Here is a 21985-nt window from a genome sequence, read left to right on the forward strand (position 1 = left end):
ATTACACAGAGCCATGTGGTTAGGTAGACCTGGGGTGGAGTCCCAGGTCCAATTCTCATATGTTTTGTGGCTTTGGGTAAGTTACTGACCCTCTCTAAATCCCAATTTTCTCATCTGTAAAATGTGGATAATAATTGTCATAGCGCATCAGGTTTATTGGAGGATTTGATAAGTAAAATGATTACCACAGTGCTGGCACAGAGTAAATGTTCCGTAAATGTTAGCTGATAATAGATCAAACATAACTACAATAGCAATAATAATAATAATAATAGTACATATTACTACCTGGCCTGGTCACCATTAAGCAGGCCAGCAAAGTCCTGAACTATCTCTCCTTTGTCAGCAATGCTGTTGGTAGTGTCATATTCAAATAAGGATAACAAAGATCACCTGCTTAGCAGTGACCTGTGGCTCATGAACTCTTCAATTTGCCTGATGCTGAGAGCTTGCTGGCTACCAAGTCCCCAGTGTTAAAATTTTTGGTGTTATCTGCTTTATGGATTACTCAGAGGATACGCTGAAAACCAGTCTTTACTTACATGCTTGTTGATTATCTTGCCTCCTTACCACATCCTTTCTATTGCAAGGGAAGACAAAGGACATCTTACTCACTGCTCAAAGAAAAAGGCCTGATTTGATGCTTGAAAAATCCAAGGCCTCTGTGCTCTGTTGTATGACACATCTGGATATTCTTAACCCTAATGTTCTGTTCTTGCATCTGTCTTCCTTTTTCAAGTAGGAAAATCAATTGATAAGACGTAATATGCCACCATCAGTAACACAAGATGATGCCGATATTTTTCTACTTAACTCGGACCCTTCATCGTTCTTGCCTAAGCCGGCCTGGCTGGAGTTCTACACCAAAACCAGTTACATGAAGGGCCGTTGTCTAAGTGTAAAGCTCTGTGTCGTTCATCCTCTGCCCTTGTGTTTTGAATGTGCTTTCTATTAGGAAGCTGGAGAGATTTTACAGACATTCTTCTCATGATCCTGAGAGTCCCAGAGAGACCCCTGCAAGCCTCAGTGAACCTGAATTGTAAAGGCATCAAGGGTGGACCCCAAGTCCTCCAACATCTTGTGTTATCCAGAGACCATAAAGCTGTGCAAATCCTAAAATTCACACATGCCAGCCAGTATACCACGTGCAAGTGCAAAGAACACTAAATGGATTTTGAAAACTAGCTATGTGAGGGTGAGGTTAAATCCCCTCTCCAGGTCTCAGTTTCCTTCTCTGGAAAATGAGGAGGTGTACTAGATGACCTTCTGTCCTTCAATGGCTCTTCACTCAGCCTGAGCTGTGACTCAGACATTGCCCATGGTGAGAGGGAAAAAATAAATTTGGAGGGTAGATTTCTCTCTGTTGTTTATTGTATTTTCACTCACCCAACGTTAGGTTTTTCAGTTGGAGTTAGACAAGCAATATACGTTTCCTAGGTCAAATAAAGCAGCAGCCCTCCAGTCTGAAGGTCTTAAAAAGGTAAGTCTCTACAAACTCAAAAAGAAGTCAATAGGTAAACTCTTTCTAAGGTACTTATGAAAAAAGTGTATCAATAAGCCAAAACCATCTGGAAAAAGAACTCTCAAAATATTTGACTTTCTTCCTATTTTGAACACACGCACTATTGCTAGAAAGAGGAGTGATCAGGGGGACAGCTCCGAGGCACAGCCTACTCCCTGGTGAGCTTCCCAAGGCCAGCAGGGAAGAGTAAAGTTATAAGCAACTCAGAGCCACCTTGCCCGGGGCTTTCATGACACGCTAGGAGTCCCTATAATTGACACTGAGTTCATCAAAGCCCTGCTTGGCCCTCCACACAATTTCACAATAGCCACTGACCACGGCCTGGGCATCCCACGTGGGCCTGCATGATCTGGCCCTCTGCAGCCACCCCAGTCTCATCTCCTGCCACCCTCTCAGCTGCTGGGAGCAACAGGAGCCATCCCAGTCTCCTTTTGGTTCCTTAAACCCACCTAAGCAAAACAGCCTTTGCACAAGCTGTCCTCTCTGCCTGGAAATTTGTTTCTGTTCCCGTTGCCTGGTGAAAACTTATCATCTCTTAGGTTTTGGCATAAATGTGATTTCCTCAAAGAAGGCTTCCCTGACACCTTACTCCTCTCCACTCCTTTTATGGTCCCCCTTTTATGCACAACTCTTATGAGTTAGTTGTAAATTTTGTTTAATATCTTTCTTCTCTATTTACATCATAAATTCTGTGAAGACAGGGACTGGATCTGCCTTGTGCCACTGCACCTAGCTTAGTGTCTGGCATGTAGTAGATGCTTAGTATGAATGAATGGAGGAAGGAATGATCTGAAGTCCACCTTACTGACCTTATTCCTTGGCTGGAGATCCAAAGAAAGGGCTATCCTAGAAACAGCCAGTGGATTTCTCTGTTCTCCTAAAGCCCTGTTTCTCCAAGGGTAACTCCTGAAGGAGGTGCCAGACAAGGGAAGGCATGTGTCAAGGGCTTCAGTTCAGAGCACTAAAGAACAGCGCAGGCTAAAAGGAGGTCTAGAGATGACCAAACCTAGCTCTCATTGATCACATGCAAAACCGAGGCCACAGAAGCAAAGTGACCTTCCCAGAGTCACACAGCTAGTTAATGGCAGAGTCAGGACCAAATCCAGCTCTCCATCAGACAGCCCGAGCCTCCTTCTATCAGATCCAACTGATATTTACTAGCCACTTTGTAGGGCCTCATTACACAGAGAGGCGAGGAGGGGGCCTCTCCTTTCTATTGGAAGCTCCACACTGTCTCTCAATTTGGAGTAATCTCCCCAAGCCTGAACCATCTTTCTCCACATGTCCTTAAAACAACAAATTTAAGTGCAGCAGGACACAGGGAGTCAATGGGGCTGGATGCCCAGGGGCAACCAACAGAAGCAAAAACTGCTTTCGTCTGGAGCAAAAGGATTAAAGAAGGTCAAACGCTAAAGAGCAAGAATAACACCATATTGTCAGGGACAGCTGGAAGGGGACACTACAAGGGAAAGGTCAGAACTAACTGGTGGTGACGAAAATCCGATTCTATTTCTCTAACGGTGTAATTACAGCAAGGAGATGGGCCCAGTGATTCTATCACCACTCCTGATTCTACAAAGTATTTTTAGTTTGACCAAACCCCACTTTCATTTTGATTTGTTTTATTTTGGGATCCTGACACATTTACACTTCACGTCTCAATCTTTATAATTACTTTGAAGGCAAATTCAATTCATTCATATCTGATGCCCACAAAAGCTAAATTTCAATCGTTTTTCATTTTTAAAAAGTGAGGTGCTTAAAACATCTATATTTGAGTCACAAAATCAAGCAAGACCTCAGGTCAGAACTCATGAACATTAAAATATTCATCTTGACTAATAGTTCTACTGATTTTTCAAATAAATATGAAGGTTGCACAAATTCCTAACAATTAAAAAAAAACCCAAATCTGGAAAACACCAGAATGAGGCCTTAATCCCACTCCTGGAAAGGGCACCTACTGATGGCCCACTGAGCTCTCTGACCTGCTCGGATCTCCCCAGTAATCATGGAGGAGGCAAGTGCTCCAATAGTCCAAAAAGGGGAGAGAGAGGAGAAAAGAAAGGAGGAAGGGAGAAAATCACATGCATGCCAAAAAAAAAAAAAAAAAAAAAAAAGTCCCCTAAAAAAAATGAGCATTTAAACTGCTTGTCAGAGGGCTTCCTGACAAAGCCACTAGAGTGTATTCACCGGCATTTGCATAAATGCTGCCGGTGAGTTCACCATAGCTGCTCACGCTAATGGTACATAAAGTAATTTAGTCACTTCTCCCGGCATTCTGTGTCAGAATGATGAGCACCGGCACTTTGCCTTGTTGCATATTAGATCATTAGATAATAAAGTGTTAGCGCATGCAAGCTGACAGGGTCCCTGCACTATAGCTTTGGGAGGGCATCGCATTTTGCCACGGGGGGAAAAATAGAGAAAACGATGCCACAGATGGCCTTAAATTCAAGTAAACACAACCTGAACCTCAGGAGAACAAGCACAATATCAACACTCCCCGAGTCCTATCAAGATCTCCAGCACACAGTCCTCAGGAATTTGCCCAAGTGATGTAAAGGCAGGGCGGGCACGCAAGCCAGAGTTGTGCGTTACCCTGGGTGGTGACAATTTAGCGTCTTTGGCCCAAGCCTATGCTTTTTCAAAAATCGGAACCCTAGGAGTAGTTACCTTCTGAGGCTGCCTCTCTCCACAACGGTGCACCTTCCATACAGCTACTGCTTAGAGAGGAAACCTCACTAGCCTAAACTCTCCCATAAACATCCAGCCAAAGAAAATCTCAGTATTTATGAATGAAGAAAAAAATAGCGGGGAGAGCAATTACCATGAGCTACAGTGTGCCAGGATTCACCCTCTTTGGACCACGCAAGATTCTATGAAATAAATTTGCCTTTGTCAACTCTCCTACTTGAAATACAGGCACAGTTATTCGAGCACAGAGGTTTGGGAGTCTGTGGGGTCACACAGAGAAGACTGCATGAATGTAAAGCATGGTCTCTATTTCTACTTATATGCAGAAAGATGAGCCACGAAAGGGAACTTTCCTCCAACTGTCTGACAAGCAGGATATAAATAGAGATGTGCAGAGTAGCTCAAGATAATTCAGGCTACCTGTAAATGAGATGGCAAAAAGCCCAGAATGAGGAAAAACGAAGGCTCCTACAGGTCACCTAAGAGGTGACGATACTCTGCAGTCTCACTGTGCAGTAGCTGTTTGAGGTGGGGTTGGGGGAGTGGAAGGGCAGAGGACTGAGGATGTGATTCTGGAAGTCTTAAACAGGGCAGTTTCTAATACGATTTTTCAATGGCAAGATAAAGTATTACCATACTCCGTAATCAACATAAATTAGCATCGACGTCCACTCCCACACATCACCAATGAAAGAGCCCAATAGTCACCCTTTGCTGAGTAGATATTTATATATCATCTTAAAGTGTCTGAATGAGTGGGTGGTTATGTGTGGTTGGTTGATTCATTCTGCAGAGAAGCAGATTTCCATGTTACTGTCATTTCAAAGAACTTCAACGTGTCTACTCTTTTATTCTTCTGGAGAGAAGTGAAGCAAGAGGGAGGCCCCCTAGCCAAAGGAGATAGGATATACCCACATCCTCAGTGATGGTTAACCATTAATAAATACGGAAATGTCATCATTTTCTGGAATAATATGCTAATAATAACATGGCCACTTGTGGACTGGCAAACTGGGGCAGAGGAATAAAATGCTGTCTTTAAAACTTAGAATAATATGATATCCCAAATGAAATATTACTAGGTACACCTAGAAGTGAGAGTATTTCAGCTGGGAGGGAGCTTAGAGACATTTTTGATCCAGAGATCTCAAAGTGTTAGCCTATGACTAACTAACTAAAGTTAGTCACTTTCTAAGTGACTTTTTCCCCTCTCTCCTCCCTTCAGGGTTTAAAAATTTTGTAATTAGTTACCAACAGTTAAAAATTAGGAGAGTTTTAACTCTTGCCAAAAATCTTGCCAAACTGGAACATCTGGCCCCACTGGGCTCTCACTCCCCTTGGTGACAACTGGCTGGGGCTGGGGGCAGCAGAGCATGTACTTGCCCTTCCTCTGCAGTCTCCACCCAGCCCACTTCCCCTATGTACATGACCTGCCCCCACCCAAGGCACACATTTTTTTTTTACCCCCCTACAGATCATCACCTTCGTTTTACCAAGAAGGAAACTAAGGATCCCTAAAGGTAAGTTGACTTGTCCAAGGTCACACAAAGGCCAGAGGTGAAACTCAGAGTTGAATTTAGGTTTCCTGGCTCCTATTTCAAGACTATCCTCCACATCACATTGCAAAGTAATGTTCCTTACCTCCATGACCTAGAGGTGTCCTTTCTAGCACGTTGCTCTTTTGCTGGTTTGTGTTGGGTTTTTTTGGTGGGGGGATGATTTGTGTGGTGTTACATGCTCTCACCGGCTTCCCAAGGGCAGGAATGGGAGCTGGGTGTGGTCTGCACTTGGAGCACCTTTTGAAACTGTGAACTCTTGACAGACAGACTTCAAACTAACAGTCAAGCCTGAACCTGGGCAGGACAGTAACCATTGTAACTAACCAGCCACAGTCAAAAAACAAGACTTCGGTTTTTTTGCCAGCGATCTCCAAATTGTGCCTACTGAATATTTACCTATTTTTTCCTTATCCCTTCCACTTAAACATTTCTAGTCATACAATGCCTTAAGTGACTCCAAGGGTATTAAAAAGGCAACATTACTGTAAAGTGAGGATCAGAATAATTTTAAGTACAGGAATGGAACTAGGAATGTAATCATGAGCAGGTGTTTCAAATGGCCTCCTGCAAAAAGTAATATCCATTCATCTCAGCACTAATGAAACCATAAAGAAGCAGCTTTTGAAAGATGATGGTTTACTTTTTAAAGACTGTAAAACTAGATGTGGTGAAGAATCCCTTCTAAGAGTTTCACATCTGGCTAATTAATAAAAAGTACAGTTTATGTATTCTTTAAGCACAGAAAAAAAAATCAGGCAAAAATAATGATAGTGGTGTGTTTATTAAATTGGGATGCCGGCAGGAAAGGGAGTTTTCTATCTTATGAATTATATCATGGACAGCTCATGGCCCATGGAAAAATCAGGCAATTGGGTGGTAATTTGTGTGGTAGTGTTTCTAAAAGAATCCTGCAGACCTAGCACACTGGAAAGTGAAGTGGGGAAATGAGTTAAGAGTTTAATTTGAAGGAGATTAGAGAAAATCTAGCATGGTGATTGGTAGCCAGTAGAGTCTCAGTTGCTGTTTCTTGGATGGATGAGTGGATGGATGGATGGGTGGGTGGACAGATGGAGGATGGGTAGGTAGATGGATGGATGGACGGATGGATGGATGGATGGATGGATGGACTAATGGAAGAAAGGATAGATACATTACATATACATTTAGTATAGAAACATTCAGATGTACACTCATTCTAGCCCATGTTTCCTTTGAGTGGCATTCACTTTCCTTGATTCAAATTTTTATCTGGTTTCCTCCAGTCCTTTCAAAAGCACCCCTGATTAGCTATAATTCTCAAGACAAATGTGATTTCTCCCCACCAAAGTCTACCTACAGAAATCAGGCTCCCTCATGTGATGATGAGGGTAGTGGTATGCACAGGGCACGAGAGGGACATCTAGTTTGGGCTTCATATTCAGAAAGCACCTCCAGCCTAGACTTTGGACTTTATCTCCAAATGAAGTTAAATATATAGTCAGAGAGATACATCAGCAGGATTGTAAAAAGAATGGAGTTCATTATACAACCAGGTCAATGGTAAACTCAAAATGTATCATGATTTTTGCTACCCTGCTTTGGCCTTTATTTTTTAGTTAAGTGGGAGCTTAAAATAAAGCAGTGGTCCAGGTCTCCCTTTCTCTCTCAACCAGAAGAAAGGATATGTCAGCCATTTGGTAGAGGGCTGTGCAACAAGAAAGGCTAGGTTTCAAAGATCTCTTCTTGTCTTTAAATACTCAGCATCAGTATTGTTCAACAGAACATTTGAAATTTGAAACAGGGTAGACAATGTGGTGGAGTTGAAAGAAAGAAACCAAATAAATTCACAGTTAAAGTAGTAATGCCAACCAATGAAAATGATTCGCCTACCATGTTCCAGATAAGAGGGCGTACCTTCCGAGGGGTCAAGCCTCCGAGCCCTCCGCCCATGCTTCGAGTTATTATGGACAAACATGTTATCAGAGACTGCCAGGACATGGCCATCCACGTTGACTGTCGTAGACACCACGACCTGCAGAGAGAAATGAATGAACATTTTAATATAAAAGCATGGAGGGTAATAAACTCAAGTTAAATAAATAACAGCTGGGAGCTGAAGAAAATTGCATAGCTATTTCACATAATAACTGGTGCTTATGCTGTACAAGTCTAACAAGAGGAGCTATTGATGAGTGGGTCTTTGGCATGGAACGCTTTTGATGCAGTTTTAAGTAAAATTGCACAGTTTATAGTTATACAGCAGAAGGTACACTGTTAACCATAATTTTAACAAGAGGATCTTTATTAGCATTTTTTTTTACACAAGGGTGGTTGTGTTTCACCTAAATTACCCTTCAGTTTAGACACTGAAGCAGATATCACAGTTGATCATGCAAATAAAAATCTTTTGAATCTTTAAAATATTCCCCCCCCACTGTGTCAGGGTTAAGAGGATAGAGAAATGAAAAAGAGGATTTAGTGAGAGCTGGGAGGCAGCTTTCTCTCCTGGGTGTCTTTTTGGGGTTTCTTGTACTTTTTTTCTTCCCACATTAGTTCGGTTAATCAGACCAAAGCCCCCCTCATCACCATCACGGCCCCCTCCCCCCAAAAAAAAAATCCTTACTAATTAAGGGTCTTAGATCTGTGTCTCAAAGCCAAAAAAAAAATGGTGGCACTGGCCCAAGGTACAGTCCAGACACCTTGGCCATCTCATAAACTGACTCTGAACCCAGTTTGCCAGAAGGGACACAGGAAAGGTGTTTTCTCAGAGAATTTTTGACTAAAACAATGAGAAGAAATGACCTACACTTCTCCTTATATTAAATGCAGAGAGGATTAAAACTGAAACCCACAGAGATATGTTTATTCATGCGACCTCTTACAACCAAATATAATAATTGTCTGTAATTGCAGCTTCAGCTCCCACCTCATGCTTTGACATGGGAAACAGCAATCAGCCAGCTCCCGTTTAATCCACCTATTATGTTGACTAATTAACTTTGCTCGCCAGTTTATTTCTTCCTCCATTATCAGCCCCTGTCAGCCGCAAGCACCCCGCAGCATAGGGGGGACCTCAGGCTCTTTGATTGATCACCGATAGATTGACATGCAGATTAATTTAATTAGAATCACCTCACTTGAGAAATGAAAGACAATGGCAAGAGGGCTAATAGATCTGCTCTCATAATGAGGCGAACCTCCAGAGCCAAGGCTGAGGATTTCTGATTTATTTTGCTCAATTCCCCAGTTGCTTGGAAAGACTCTCGCTTTAATTGTTCTTGGTTTTGAGAGGCATTAGCCTCTGAAGAGGTGAACTGCTTTACAAGGACTGGCACATACTGAGGCCCCAGTTTCTGAGGAAGCCTTTCCTCCGAGTTGGCAAAAGGGGGCACTGACTTCTAGAGTCTTGAGTAACGCCGCAGTGTCGTCACCAGAGTTGGGCAGAGGGGAAAACGCTGGGCCTTGGCCTATGCCTGCGAATTGTCTGCCCTGCCTGGCAACATGGCCCCACCGAAGACCCTCTCCCCTACCAACGTTACCCATACTTAAAAGTTCCACCGTCTCCCTGTTTGACCTAAACGCATCCTGGCAAAACATGGCGGATTCCCTCCCCCCCCCCCAAAGATGGCGACGAACTGCAAGCTGTGAACGCACTGCTCCCCATAGTAGCATGGGGTCGATTTGATTTGCCTTGATTATTCCAGATATTTTTTCCTTCCGGGCCTTCCCCTCTGCCCACCTGAAGCCCTGCTCTTCAGTCTCTCTCGGACCCTGATGGGGAAGTCAGGAAACAACGCACACGGTCATCCCCCCCCAGGGCCTCCCAGGGATGAATGCAGGGGAGAGGTTCTGTGGGGTCCCCTCAGACTCCCTCAGGGTCCTCCCCTTGGCTACTTGCAGGACCCGGGCCCTCCTCTGATTTTATTTTTTAACTCTATTTTATTAAAATGCAAAGTAAACAAGTGAGAGTCCGTTCAGGGACTCAGGGTATTCTGCTTAGTCATTTTGAAACCCAAAATTCCAGCTAGGGCAAGTCATTCATGGGAGGACCCAGTAAGTTCGAAGCAGCACTTTGCAAAGTGGTTTTCTCTTTCTTCATGATTGACCAACCAGATCTGACACATTCTGAAGCTTGCAAGTATGCCTCATCAATTTTAGGTTAATTTAAAAGGAGGAGGAGGAGGAAGAGAAGAAAATGGTCTATTCTTTTATTTTCAGAAGTATTATGTGCAGTGGCAGAGTCCATATTATTTAAGGCAAAGAAAACTCACTTTTCTTTTTAGTTGGTGAGATGACTTCGTGGGACATTTACAATTACATAACAGAGCTGGGTCTTTCAAAGAAATTTTGATTTACTACGAGACCACAATTGAGTGGTCACTGGAGTCGTTAGCTGGAGAAACTATAAAAGGAATCCCAAACGGTATCTGTTTCCAGTGTCAGGAAATACAGAAAGTGGTTATTCTAGATGTCTGTCTTAAGAGAAAAAAAAGCAATCACAATTCACCGCGCACCTGTAAGACAAAGCACTACAGGCTTAAGGCTTAAAATATTCTGTATCGTTTAAAGACATTGTCATCTAATTCCTACATTGAACAAAAATGACAAAAACAGTTAAGAAAAAAAAAAAATGTGTACCCTATGTGTTTCTTTCTTGACAGAGAAGGATCACCAAGACCACATATTTGATAGAGTCGTTTCATTGAAAGACCAATTAAAATTGGAGAAAGGTAATACAGAGAATCCTCATGCCTTTACTTTCTAGAAAATAAATGCCTAACATGTTCCTCAAAAACTCATGACACAATACATTTTAACTTCCCTATCCCCAAAATAATTTCTCTCATTCCAATTTGGAAATGATCAGGATATATTTAAATAAAACATATGCTGAAATTAATCCATAGAGCAACTTGTAAATTTTAAAAAATCTAACTGTGAGATGCAAAGAGGGCACTGAAATGTCTTTTAAAAATAGGCCCATACTAGCAGGGAAAAGGGCCTTTACAGTTTAACATAAGATTAATGAGGTGCTGACACATTCATGCAGGCAAGGGGACAGACGGGCCTGCCAAATCTTCAACCTACCCAAATTTTGTCAACAAAACACAGCTTGAATTTGGGACAGATAAACATGGAAAATGATTTTACGTTTGGACTCAACCACCCCTTCCCTCTCTATCCCCTTCCTCACTCCCCTGCCCAGGGAGAGATGAAAGGAATATGAGGAACAGGTATATTTAGACTTTTATGATACTGTATCTGTTGTAATCAAACCTTTACTCTCTAGAATTATACTGTCCAATACAGTAACCACACATATGGCTATTTAAGTTTAAGTAAAATTTAAAATTCCATTGTTCTTGAGTCTCCATAGCCACGTTTCAAGTGGTCAGTAGCCACATGCAGCTAGAGGCGACTGTATTGGACAGGACAGATATAGAACATTTCCATCATTGCATAACATTCTATTGGACGGTGCTGCTGTAGAATGGTTTTGAAATAAACTGTTACAATTTATTCATGAAGCTCCCCAAGTTATATCTCCTGAAATAAATATTAGTCTAGGTGGACACGTTTCAGGTTGTGTCCACGTATATTTTTATCACTATATATTTTTTGGAATCAAATTTCTATTTGGGGGAGAGGCATAGCTTTTTAATATAACAATCCAGAAATGTGCTGATGAACAACCAGTACATGTTCCACAGTACCTTCTATCTGGGTCCAGCCCTCCAGGTGAGGGTATGCAGTGTGAGGGGATAAAAAGGGCAGAAGAGAAGGCTGCAGGTACCCATGGACTTTGGAGATTTTTACACTGATGTTTTCAATTTCTTGGGTCATCTCAGTGGTTCAGAACCTTCTCTGTTACATCCTGGATCCAGATATCCCTAAAGGTTACTAGTTTTACTATTTATCTCCCTCTATCGATAATTGGAAAGAATTCAACACAAAATTTATGATCCTTGACTCCCAAGCTTTTCTAATTGATGTGACTTTGGCCAGGTTAACTTAGCCCCTCTATGCCCCAGTGTTCCTGACTCTCAAATGGAAATAATAATAGTACCTAACTCGTAAGGGTACTATGAGGTTTACATTATTTAAAATGGCTAGCAGGGTTCCTGGTTCATACTGAGCACTCAACAAATGTTAGTAGCAATAGTGGTATAGTTGTTGCTTTGTTGGTGACGCTCAACAAAAAGTTCAAGAGAATGTGTTGGGCTGATAATCTAAAGCATTTTAATTGCCAGAGGACCCAGCATAAATTGTCATTTAAATAAAATGATACAGAAATTATTTCTTCTATGTTCACTGCTTTGTCAGTCTATCAATGAAATTGTACAATTTTAAAGACCTTTGTGCTCACAACATATATTAATTATATAACTTAGGAGTCTTGTGAATTGCAAATATCACTGGTTTATGTAATTTTGCTTTCTAGAACCCATCTGCATCTTAGCCTGTTACATTTGAGGCTTGAAACTAAATGAAATCTTACTGCTTTGAAAATAGTCTATAAATTAGACATCTTATCAATTCAGTCTAGTTTTCCCAATATTTCATATGAATGAGGGGTTCTCTGTGAGTTTTGTTATTGGTTGGCATTTCCTCACTATCATTCCTCAGGCTTAGCCTCTTCCCTTCATATCAGGCAGGAGACCTTATATGTCCCAGCTATATTATCTTAAGATTCATGAAGCATAATCTCTGTCTCACGAGCAGATTTCCAAAAAGACACAAGCAGCTAAATTCAGCCATGAGTGGAAGATCACATTAACAAAAGTAGCAGCTCATGTGGAAGAAGGGGTTATGACAAAAGCAATCAAAACAGTTGAAATCTGTATCTTTAAACATTTCTACAACAAATATGGAACCAGGGGAGATTAGACCATAAAAATATCTTCAATGTTTAAATTTAGCATATTTTGCTAGTAAGTACCTCCCTCCAAAAAACAGCCACTTTAGCAAGTTAATTTTGAGTGATTATTTAAACTTATAAATCTTGGTTTTCAATGCTGTTATATGGTAATTCAGTCTAAGGAAGTTAGTGCTAAAGTTGGTCTATTACATGGCTTCCTAACCTCTGGGTTGTCATAGCTTATTCTATGTTTGCATTAACTCAGGGCCCCTAATATAAGGCATTAAATGCACTGCCTTAAAGTACATGAAATAAAAAGGCATTAAGCAACATCCCGTGGAATAATACTCAACAATAAAGATGAACAAACTATTGCTACACCCAAATGAATCTCCAGGGAATTATGCCAAGTGAAAAAAGCCAACACCAAAAGGTTACGTACTAAATATTATGGGCTGAATTGTGTCCTCTACCAAAATTCATATGTTGAAGTCCTAACCTCCAGTACTGCAGAATATGACTGTATTTGGAGATAGGGGCCTTTAAAGAGGTAATTAAGTTAAAATGAGGCCATTCAGCTGGGCCCTAATCCAAACTGACTGGTGTCCTTATAAGAAGAGGAAATTTGGACACACAGAGAGACACCAGGGGTGTGCATGCAAAGAAGAAAGAGCATGTGAGGACCTAGAGAGAAGGTGGCCATTTGTAAGCCAGGGATAGTCCTCAGAGGAAACCAAACCTACTAACACCTTGATCTTGGACTTCCAGCCTCCAAAACTAGGAGAAAGTGAATTTCTGTTTTTAAGCCACCTAGTCGGTGGCATTTTGTTATGGCAGCCATAGAAAACTCATACAATGCCTGATTCCATTTACTTAACATTCTTGAAATAACAAAATGTTAGAAATGGAGAACAGATTAGTGATTGCCAGGGATTAGGACAGAGGGAAAATGGATATGGCTACTATAAAAGGACAATAGGAAGGATCCTTATGGTGATGGAAATGTCCAACATCTTGACTTTGGTAATAGATACACAGACCTACATGTGATAAAATTTTATAGAACTAAAAACATAAACACAAACAAACGAGAACAAGTAAAACTAGGGAAATCTGAATAAGATGTGTGAATCGTATCAATGTTCATATCTTGTATTAGTATCGTATAGTACAATATAATATTGTGCAAAATTTTTTTATGCACAAAAATATTTTGCATAATATTACTATAAGGGGAGATTGGCAAAGGGTACACAGAATCACTCTGTATTATTCTCTACAACTGCTTGTGAATCTACCATTATATCAATATAAAATTAAACTAAATAAAAAGCATCAGCAACCAGGACATCCTTCAATAGGTAAATGGATAAACAAACTGGCAATAAATAGAATGGAATATTATATATCAATAAAAAAGAAATGAGCTATCAAGCCATGAAAAGACATATAGGAACTTTAAATGCATATTGCTAAATGAAAGAAACAAATCTGAAAAGACTATATACTATATGATTCCTATATAACATTCTGGAAAAGGCAAAACTATGGAGATAGTAAAAAGATCAGTGGGTGCCAGGAGTTTGTGGGGAGGGAGGGAAGGATGAATAGGTGGAGCACAGGTATTTTTAGGGGAGTGAAACCATTCTACATGATATTGTAATGGTAGATACATGTAACGGTACATAACATCACGCATTCATCTAAACCCACAGGCTGTATAACACAGCGAACCCTATTGTGAACTATGGACTTTAGTTAACAATAATGTATCAATATTGGCTTATCAATTATAAGAAATGCATAACACTAATGCAAGATGTTAATAATAAGGGAAACTGGGGAGGGGGTATTGAGGGAGCATATGGGAACTCTCTGTGCTTTCCCTTCATTTTTCTGTAAACCTAAAAATGCTTTACAAAATAAAGTATATCCTATTAAACTTATACCCTCAACCCCACACAGCCCATATTCTCCACCCTACCTGTTTGCTGAACCACTCTTTACAGACTCCTCAAAAGTTAGAGTCACAAGAGACACAAGAGATCAGCCAATCTAGTGGCTTTCAACTAAGAGTTTTCAAACGTAGTAATGGGGACAACTTTGCAGAGAGAGAATCCTAAATTCATCCACAGTAAGGCTGCACACTAAAACATTCAGTAACTTTCTCTTGTTGATATGGGATCATATCAGTTCCATATGGAAACACTGGTTATCTCATGCACACGAGAAGCTCTGAATTGTCAGTTTCACACGGCTTCCAATAATTTTAAAATAGACAGTGTGATTCTTAATAAATGCAATTAGGTTGAAAAAATACGTCATCATAGGAGGTTCATAAGGGAAAAAGACAAAAAGAGTCATCAATAGTTATGACGTTGCAAATTTGTCCATCACCTCCTTTTATAGCTTGGAAAACTGAGGATCAAGAGGTTTAAAAACATCCTCAAGGTCATAAGACAAATTAAGAGAAGAGGCAAGTCTGAAGGGAAACTTCCAGACTCCAGGTCCAGTTCTTACCCACAACAGCCTCCGGCCTCTCAATACACACTCCTGGCTTAAGTCCTCTCTCCCCTGACGCTCCTGATATCTTCCCATACACATCTCTGGTGTCTATGTGAACTGACTACGCTTTGAGTATTATTTATGTAAAAATGGTCTGCAGCAGTTAGGTCTTCATTAACTTTGTCCTTTAAAATATCCTTGAGTGATATCGAATGAGATATTCTCTGAAACCTGCCTGATTGCTAGTTTCTATCTGGTTGAAAGATCCCAAATAACTCATTAAAAATTATGGAGGACGCGTGAACCTCCAGGATGTAACAGAGTGGAACTGCTGGAGTAAGGAAGTGAGTAACTGAATTAAATCCACATTTTAAAGCTCAAGGCAAAAATCTCTCTTCTGTTGACAGTAAGACAAGAACAGACACTTCTAAATTCTCAGATACTTGTGCCAAACTAATTTGGACCTTTGGAAACGAGACCCAGCTCCTGTCCCCTGAACTGTGACACGTACTAGACACGAAAGGCTCAGCAGTGATCTGAACCTTGTTCCTCCCTCTGTGGATCAAGATACTTTTCCTGACTCTTGATGGTGTCATTGGCGTTTAACTGGTGCTCTCCATTTATGTGTTCCCATATGGCACATGGATATGGAAACTGGGAGCAAGAAAATAGCATATTAGTCAACAGCTCAGGTTCCAGAGTCAGACAGTCCTGAGTTTGAACCCCAACTCCATCACTTACTAGTTTGTAACCTTAGATAAGTCACTTAACCATAAGAATAAGTTGTGAGCCTACTGTGAGCCAGGCATTGTTCTACGTACTGGAGAAACAGCAGTGAACGAGACACATAACGCATCTGCCCACCAAGGGCTTAGTTCTTATCAAGGACAGAAAGAGGTTTTTCAGACAACAAGTAAATAAGCAATGAAAGCAAATTTCAGAATGTCAGCAGTTCCAAGAAGAAAATAAAATGGGCAGGGGGTGATGCCTAGGTGGGGGCTATTTTTGATTGGGTGATTAAGGAAGGTCTCTCTGAGGAGGTGACATTTTAGCTGAAATCTGAGTAATAAGAAGTATCTAGTCATTCAATGATGTAACAGAAGAATTTCCCAAGGAGACAGAATAGCAAGTGCAAAGATCCTGAGGCACAATAGAGTTTTGCACATTCAGGGAAGAAAAATGAAGGAAGAGAAGGAAGGCCAATGTGCTTGTTTGGAGCAAAGTAAACAAGGGAAAGAGCGGTAAAAAAATAAGTAAGATTATACATGATACATGTAAAACACTTAGTACAGTGTCTCACACATCATAAGAGCTCTATAAGTTACAACTTAAAAAGTGGAAGAATATAAGAATGTTTTTTGTTGATAAGTCTTAATAACTATAGGCATCCTCAGAACTAATATCCACAGGCAACACGGATCAAACCAAACACTTTTACATCTATGCTTTAATGTATGTTACATTTTTTCAATAGTGACGGTACTTAATGTAGAAATTTATTTGCTCTAAGTGCAAAGCTACCACTCATCAAATCCAGTTGGTAAGGATTCCTTCTCACTGATGCATATTTTCTGCCAAGGCCCAGCATAAGGCTTATGCCAAGATACATATTTGCCCAATAAGCTGTAATAGTTTAATATATCAGGTTGAAAATCCACCATTTGTATTTACCATGTTATGTGAATTAATCCTGCACTCTGAAACTATCATTAGAGCTGCTTTCAGTATAATTAATCAGTGTGGTGCATCTTGAAATGATTCTGTATGAAGACAGTGATTGCAGCTCGGGCCCTGAGCATTCTGTTGGTAAAGAATTTAATTGTGAGATGTGCTGTTTGTCAAAACAGTATAAGGCAGGGGGTGGGGGGCAGGGGAAGAAAAATAAAAGGGATGAGAATATTTCCTTCTTTATTTAAGTGCCTTTACAAGCAGACAGAAACTGCAGAGGTTGGGCATGTATTTTAAGAATCCTCTAATCATACCCTATAGCAGACTGATTCAGAGCTCTGTGGGTTTTTGAATAAATAACAAGGATTCTCCAAAATTTATAGAATTCACACAAAAACAGGCAGAGAGTTGCCTTTTAATGTCATTTCCCATGTCATCATTTTTAAAAGAACACACATTTTTGGTGTAAATTTGGGATGAATAACCTAGTGGTTTCTCCTCAGATTTCCACTCCCCCATTCCAAATGACTAAGAGGTGAAGGAAGATTGTTCATCTCCTCAGACAAACATGAGATAAACATGAATTTGGGGATTGCTGTTCTCTCTGCTCGGAAAATTCTGCTGGCTCTTCTCAGGGTGATTTATTCTTATCCGTCAGCTCTGAGCTTAAACATCATCTCCCAAGAAGATTTCCCTGGTCACCTACTTTAAAGTAGGTTCTCATCCCCCATCCCACACTGTTATTCTCTCTCATAATATCCTGTTTAATTTTCTTTGTAGCAATAATTAAAAATTTTAATGACTTGTGATTATTAATTTGTAGACATTGTGGCAGCTGATGGTAACTGTTCCCCACACATCCGTTTTCTTTTCTTCTTGGGCTGTACAACTAGACATTGGCAGGCCTTCCTGTGTTATGTGGCTGTGTGACAGACTTCTGGCCAGTGGAATGTGAGATTTGACAAAGATCATTTCTAAGCCCAGGTTTTTAAGAAATCCATGTGCACCTTCCATGCCCTCTTTACCCTTCAGCTGGGTGGACAGAGACAACAGGTTCTAGGGGATAGTGGAGGCACAAAACAAAAAGAACCCAGGTCCCCAAATCACTTCATGGACAAGATCTACTTATCAACATGAATACCTGCCTTGTACCATTATGTGAGCAAGAAATAACCTTCTGTTGTACGTGAGCTTTTATATATTCTTTGGTCTATTTATTACAGCAGCTAGTATTATACTAACTAATAGACCCCAACTGGAATATAAGTTTCATTAGGGCAAACATCCTGTCTTTCTTGTTCATCACAATAAATACCACCTACCACGTCAATAAATACTACTGAGTGCGTGCATACATGAATGAATATATCTTACATTTATATTCATATGTAGTCACAGATCTAACATTTATGCGTAGATATAGATTTATAGCATATGGAAAAAATTCATTGAGGGATAGGATGAATTTGGAAATGTATACTTTACTTCCCAGTCTCCAGGTATTTTAGTATCTACTGTGATGACAACTTGTACCCAATTCTTGTTCCTCCCCTCACCATCCTCATTCTGCCAGCCCCAACAAGAGAAGCTACTGATAAGGATTTAAATCTTAACCTTGACTTGTCTAGCTCCTGTCAGTTAAAAACCAGACCCGTGACATGGTTTTAACACAGTCCTTTGACATTAGCATCTTTTTAGTGTCAAGATGAAGAAACAGGCTCATTTAGTCACAGTGAATTTCTCCCTGTCATGAGCTGTTTCCACCCCTAGCTTACCCCCACCTTCACCATTCCTCCCCACTTCCCCACACCCACCAGAACTGAAGGAAGTCTGTATCCACTGTTGTATTTAAGCAAGCTTGTTACCCTAACCACAGCCTGGGGATTGCAAAAGAAAACATCCATTGTAAATTAAAAAAAAAAAAAAAAAAAGATTGTACCAGATTTTCTACAAGGCTTACTCCACACTGCCTTGAAGTATGAACACAGCCAAGCTCTGCGGAAAGTGATTAATTTCTTGAAAACACTAAGGTCACACTAATTGACATGACCTGTGTAATTAAGCAGTCTCTGTTTACACGCCAGAAGCTCAGCCGCTATGAGACTGAGTTTGCTTGACAGAATGTCTTTACATGTCAAGAGATCAACAACCTTTCTTATGTCCTCCTCAGTCACCTACACAAGCCCCTGATTGCCGTTCAGAGGAGACACACACTGGCATGGCTGTATGAAGATCAGGCTGGCCTGGTAAGCATACAAAATGGGATGAGAGAAAAGCAGCATCCATGACAGCTGGAGTGAGCCCACTTAATAGGCAGAAGAGCACGTTTTCAATCAGATGTCTCCAGGTTTGGGGTTTTCAATATAACTGGGAAAAGCCACATTGAGATGTAGAGTAGATCAGAGTTTTCTCAGGCCAAAAAGACACTCTCTCACTCGCCCTCAGAGGCAATAGCAACATAAAGATGTTTGAAGCCAGCTTCCCAATTACTGTACTATGAGAAAAATGATGGAAATTATACGTTTTGTTCATGGGAAACCTTCAACCAACGACGCTCGACACATCCCTGTCCGCCAAGATAGCTGCAGGGAAGACTAATCTTCCCCTTCTTGGTTCACTCCTAAGATCTGGGAACCTCAGTATGATTTCTCAACAGAGTACTCTAAGATGTCAGGGGCCACTTTACTCAGGCTCCATCTCGGTGAGGGATCTTGCTTGCACTGGAGAACTGTCCAAAACCTCCAAGGTTAAGTGAAGCATAGGCAGTCTTCTGAGTAATAGATTCTTTTTTTAAAGTTCATACAAGTAAAAATTGACCAACACTGTAGCTCTATTCGGGAACAATCCTCGAATTCCTCCCCTTCCACACAACTCCACCCTCTGCTTGATGAACTTGAGTGGTATTCCAGTATTCTTCATTACATCCTATCTGTAGGCTTCATTAGGGCAAACACCTCTTTTGAAAACCCCTCCTTGGCTTTCCTGAGATTCCAGTATATATTTGTGGGTAGCTGCTGTGGTTCTCAGATGCTGAGAGACCTTCTTGTTGCCTCACTAACTATCTGCCTACAGACTCTGGACAAGTTCTTTACTGTTCCACAACCTTAGATAATATCTGAGTCAGACTGATTGGGTTGAATCACTGCCTCACTGCTTAGTAGATGTTTGACTTTGGGCAAATTGCTTAACTTCTCTAAGTTTCAGTTCCCTCATCTGTAAAATGGTAATAATCCATATTTGCACATTCCTAAGTGGGATACTGTGAAGATAAATATGATAACTCATGTAAAATACTTAGCACAAACTTCTCACATAATAAGTACCCAATAGATGTTAGATTTATCATTACCATTATGGCCAATGTCCATAGGTGTACATCAAAGTACACACATGGACACATACATTTATACATATGTATATGGAACACCCTGAATGTAGACACAAATATAAACAGTCACCTCCCCAGCACTTAATGCAATTAGGAATGAACCAAGACAGGGAACACAGGCAAAGAAGCCAGCTTGGGGTGGAGGCATGAAAAAAAAAAAATGAGGATGACAATGAAGTTTGGGCTCATTGAGTTGAAGTTCCTGGAAATAGCCAGCAGGCAGCTGGATGGCTAGACCTGAACCTATGTGTCAGGCCTCAGGGACCCTGACTCAAAAGTCCTCAGAGCCCAAATAGTGATTAAGATGTTATGAGTAGAAAAAATACACAAGAGAGCCTATAAAGTGAGAAAATATCTGGATATCAAAAGGAAACGTGAGGCATAGCAACATTTGCAGGAGAGCAGACAAAGAGCATCCCTTGGAGGCGGCTGAGAATGAGTGCAAGTTGTCATGAAATCCAAGGCAAAATGAGAATTCAGGAAGGATGGAGTGGCCACCAACAAGAAATGATACAGAGAAATGTAGGAGAAAATAGTCATGAAAGAAACAAGACTAGAGAAAAAAATGGAAAGGTTGAATAAGTGATATTTGAGGTTTTACTTTAACTCTCTTGAAGCAATTTATCCATTCTCTGCATAAATATCTACGTGCACACATGCCAAGACCATGTGATAGTTGTGTAAAAATGATAATTAATGAAATATGTACAGAGATAATTACAAAACGAGTCAGTGTTCATTCTGCCATAGGCGCCCTCTATCCTTTCCCAGGAAGTAATGAGTGGGTGATGGGAACATCAGGTTAAATCTGAGATCCAATAAGGAATTCATCATTGCTGATAGAAAGAGACACAGCTCTTCTTCAACTCAAAAACGAACTCTGGTGGCCAAGGTAGCTACCCCTATTGAGAGAGGTCTTTCTGTTTTAGGACCAGCTGGAGAAGCATAGGAAAGAGCATTGTCAGGGTTCAGAGAAATCATATGTATTTGAAGGACAGTACGGACCTTGGGTCAGGCAGCTCTCATGCCTGATCAAAGGGTGCACTCTTTGGGACAGTAGCACTATCACAGGGAAGAGTCCATCGGAGGTCATCAGGTATAGGACTGAGCTAGTGCTTCTCCACCAGGGGCAATTTTGCACCACCCCACCACCCCAAACCAGGGGACATTTGACAATGTCTGGAGACATTTGGGGTTGTCATGACTGGAGGGGGAGTTTCTCTACTGGCATCTAGTGGGTAGAGGCCAGTGACAGCTGCTAAATATCCTACAATGCACAGGACAACCCTCCTTCTGCCCCTCAACAAAGGATTATCTAGTCTAAAATGTCAATTGTGCCCAGGTTGAGAAACCGAGTACTGAACTAATGATCCAGCTTTAGTTTATCGCAAGTATTTTCTCCAAAGGCTTACATTTATGTTTTATCATTTGCAAATTACTTATGCATGCAAAATGTTGTCTTTCTGTCATATGTTGTGAAATAGGCAGAATAATCATTTTTACCATGTTATAGTTGAGGCAACTGAAACTCCAAAAGATTTCAAAACTTTCCAGAAATCTAACTCATGCCTCCTCATCTCAGTAGCCCTTGTAAAAAAACAAAGAACAACTATTTGTCTGCTATTTTGTCTAGACACTCTGAAAAATAATAGACTGAATTGGTCTCATCTCATATAAGCACTACCTTCCTATATTCAAGACTTTCAGATATTTCACTAGCAGGTCCTGTGAGGGAAAGCAAGGCCCCAGAAGTCTTAGACAAACATTCTTTCAGAGGTTCTCGTTGTCACCAAAGTCCATCTCTAACT

General features: G+C 40.7%; 1 protein-coding gene across 1 annotated transcript in view; it reads right to left on the reverse strand.

Moving 5' to 3' along the window:
- The window catches only part of EBF1 (EBF transcription factor 1), a 386380-nt gene that overhangs the window by 119413 nt on the left and 244982 nt on the right, over nt 1-21985 (reverse strand). The window contains exon 8 of the mRNA XM_058544975.1: nt 7648-7789. Coding sequence (XP_058400958.1) covers nt 7648-7789 — 142 coding nt within the window. The remainder of the gene's footprint in view (nt 1-7647; nt 7790-21985) is intronic.

This window comes from Diceros bicornis, chromosome 1 (genome assembly GCF_020826845.1).
Source record: "Diceros bicornis minor isolate mBicDic1 chromosome 1, mDicBic1.mat.cur, whole genome shotgun sequence".
Lineage (NCBI taxonomy): Eukaryota > Metazoa > Chordata > Mammalia > Perissodactyla > Rhinocerotidae > Diceros > Diceros bicornis.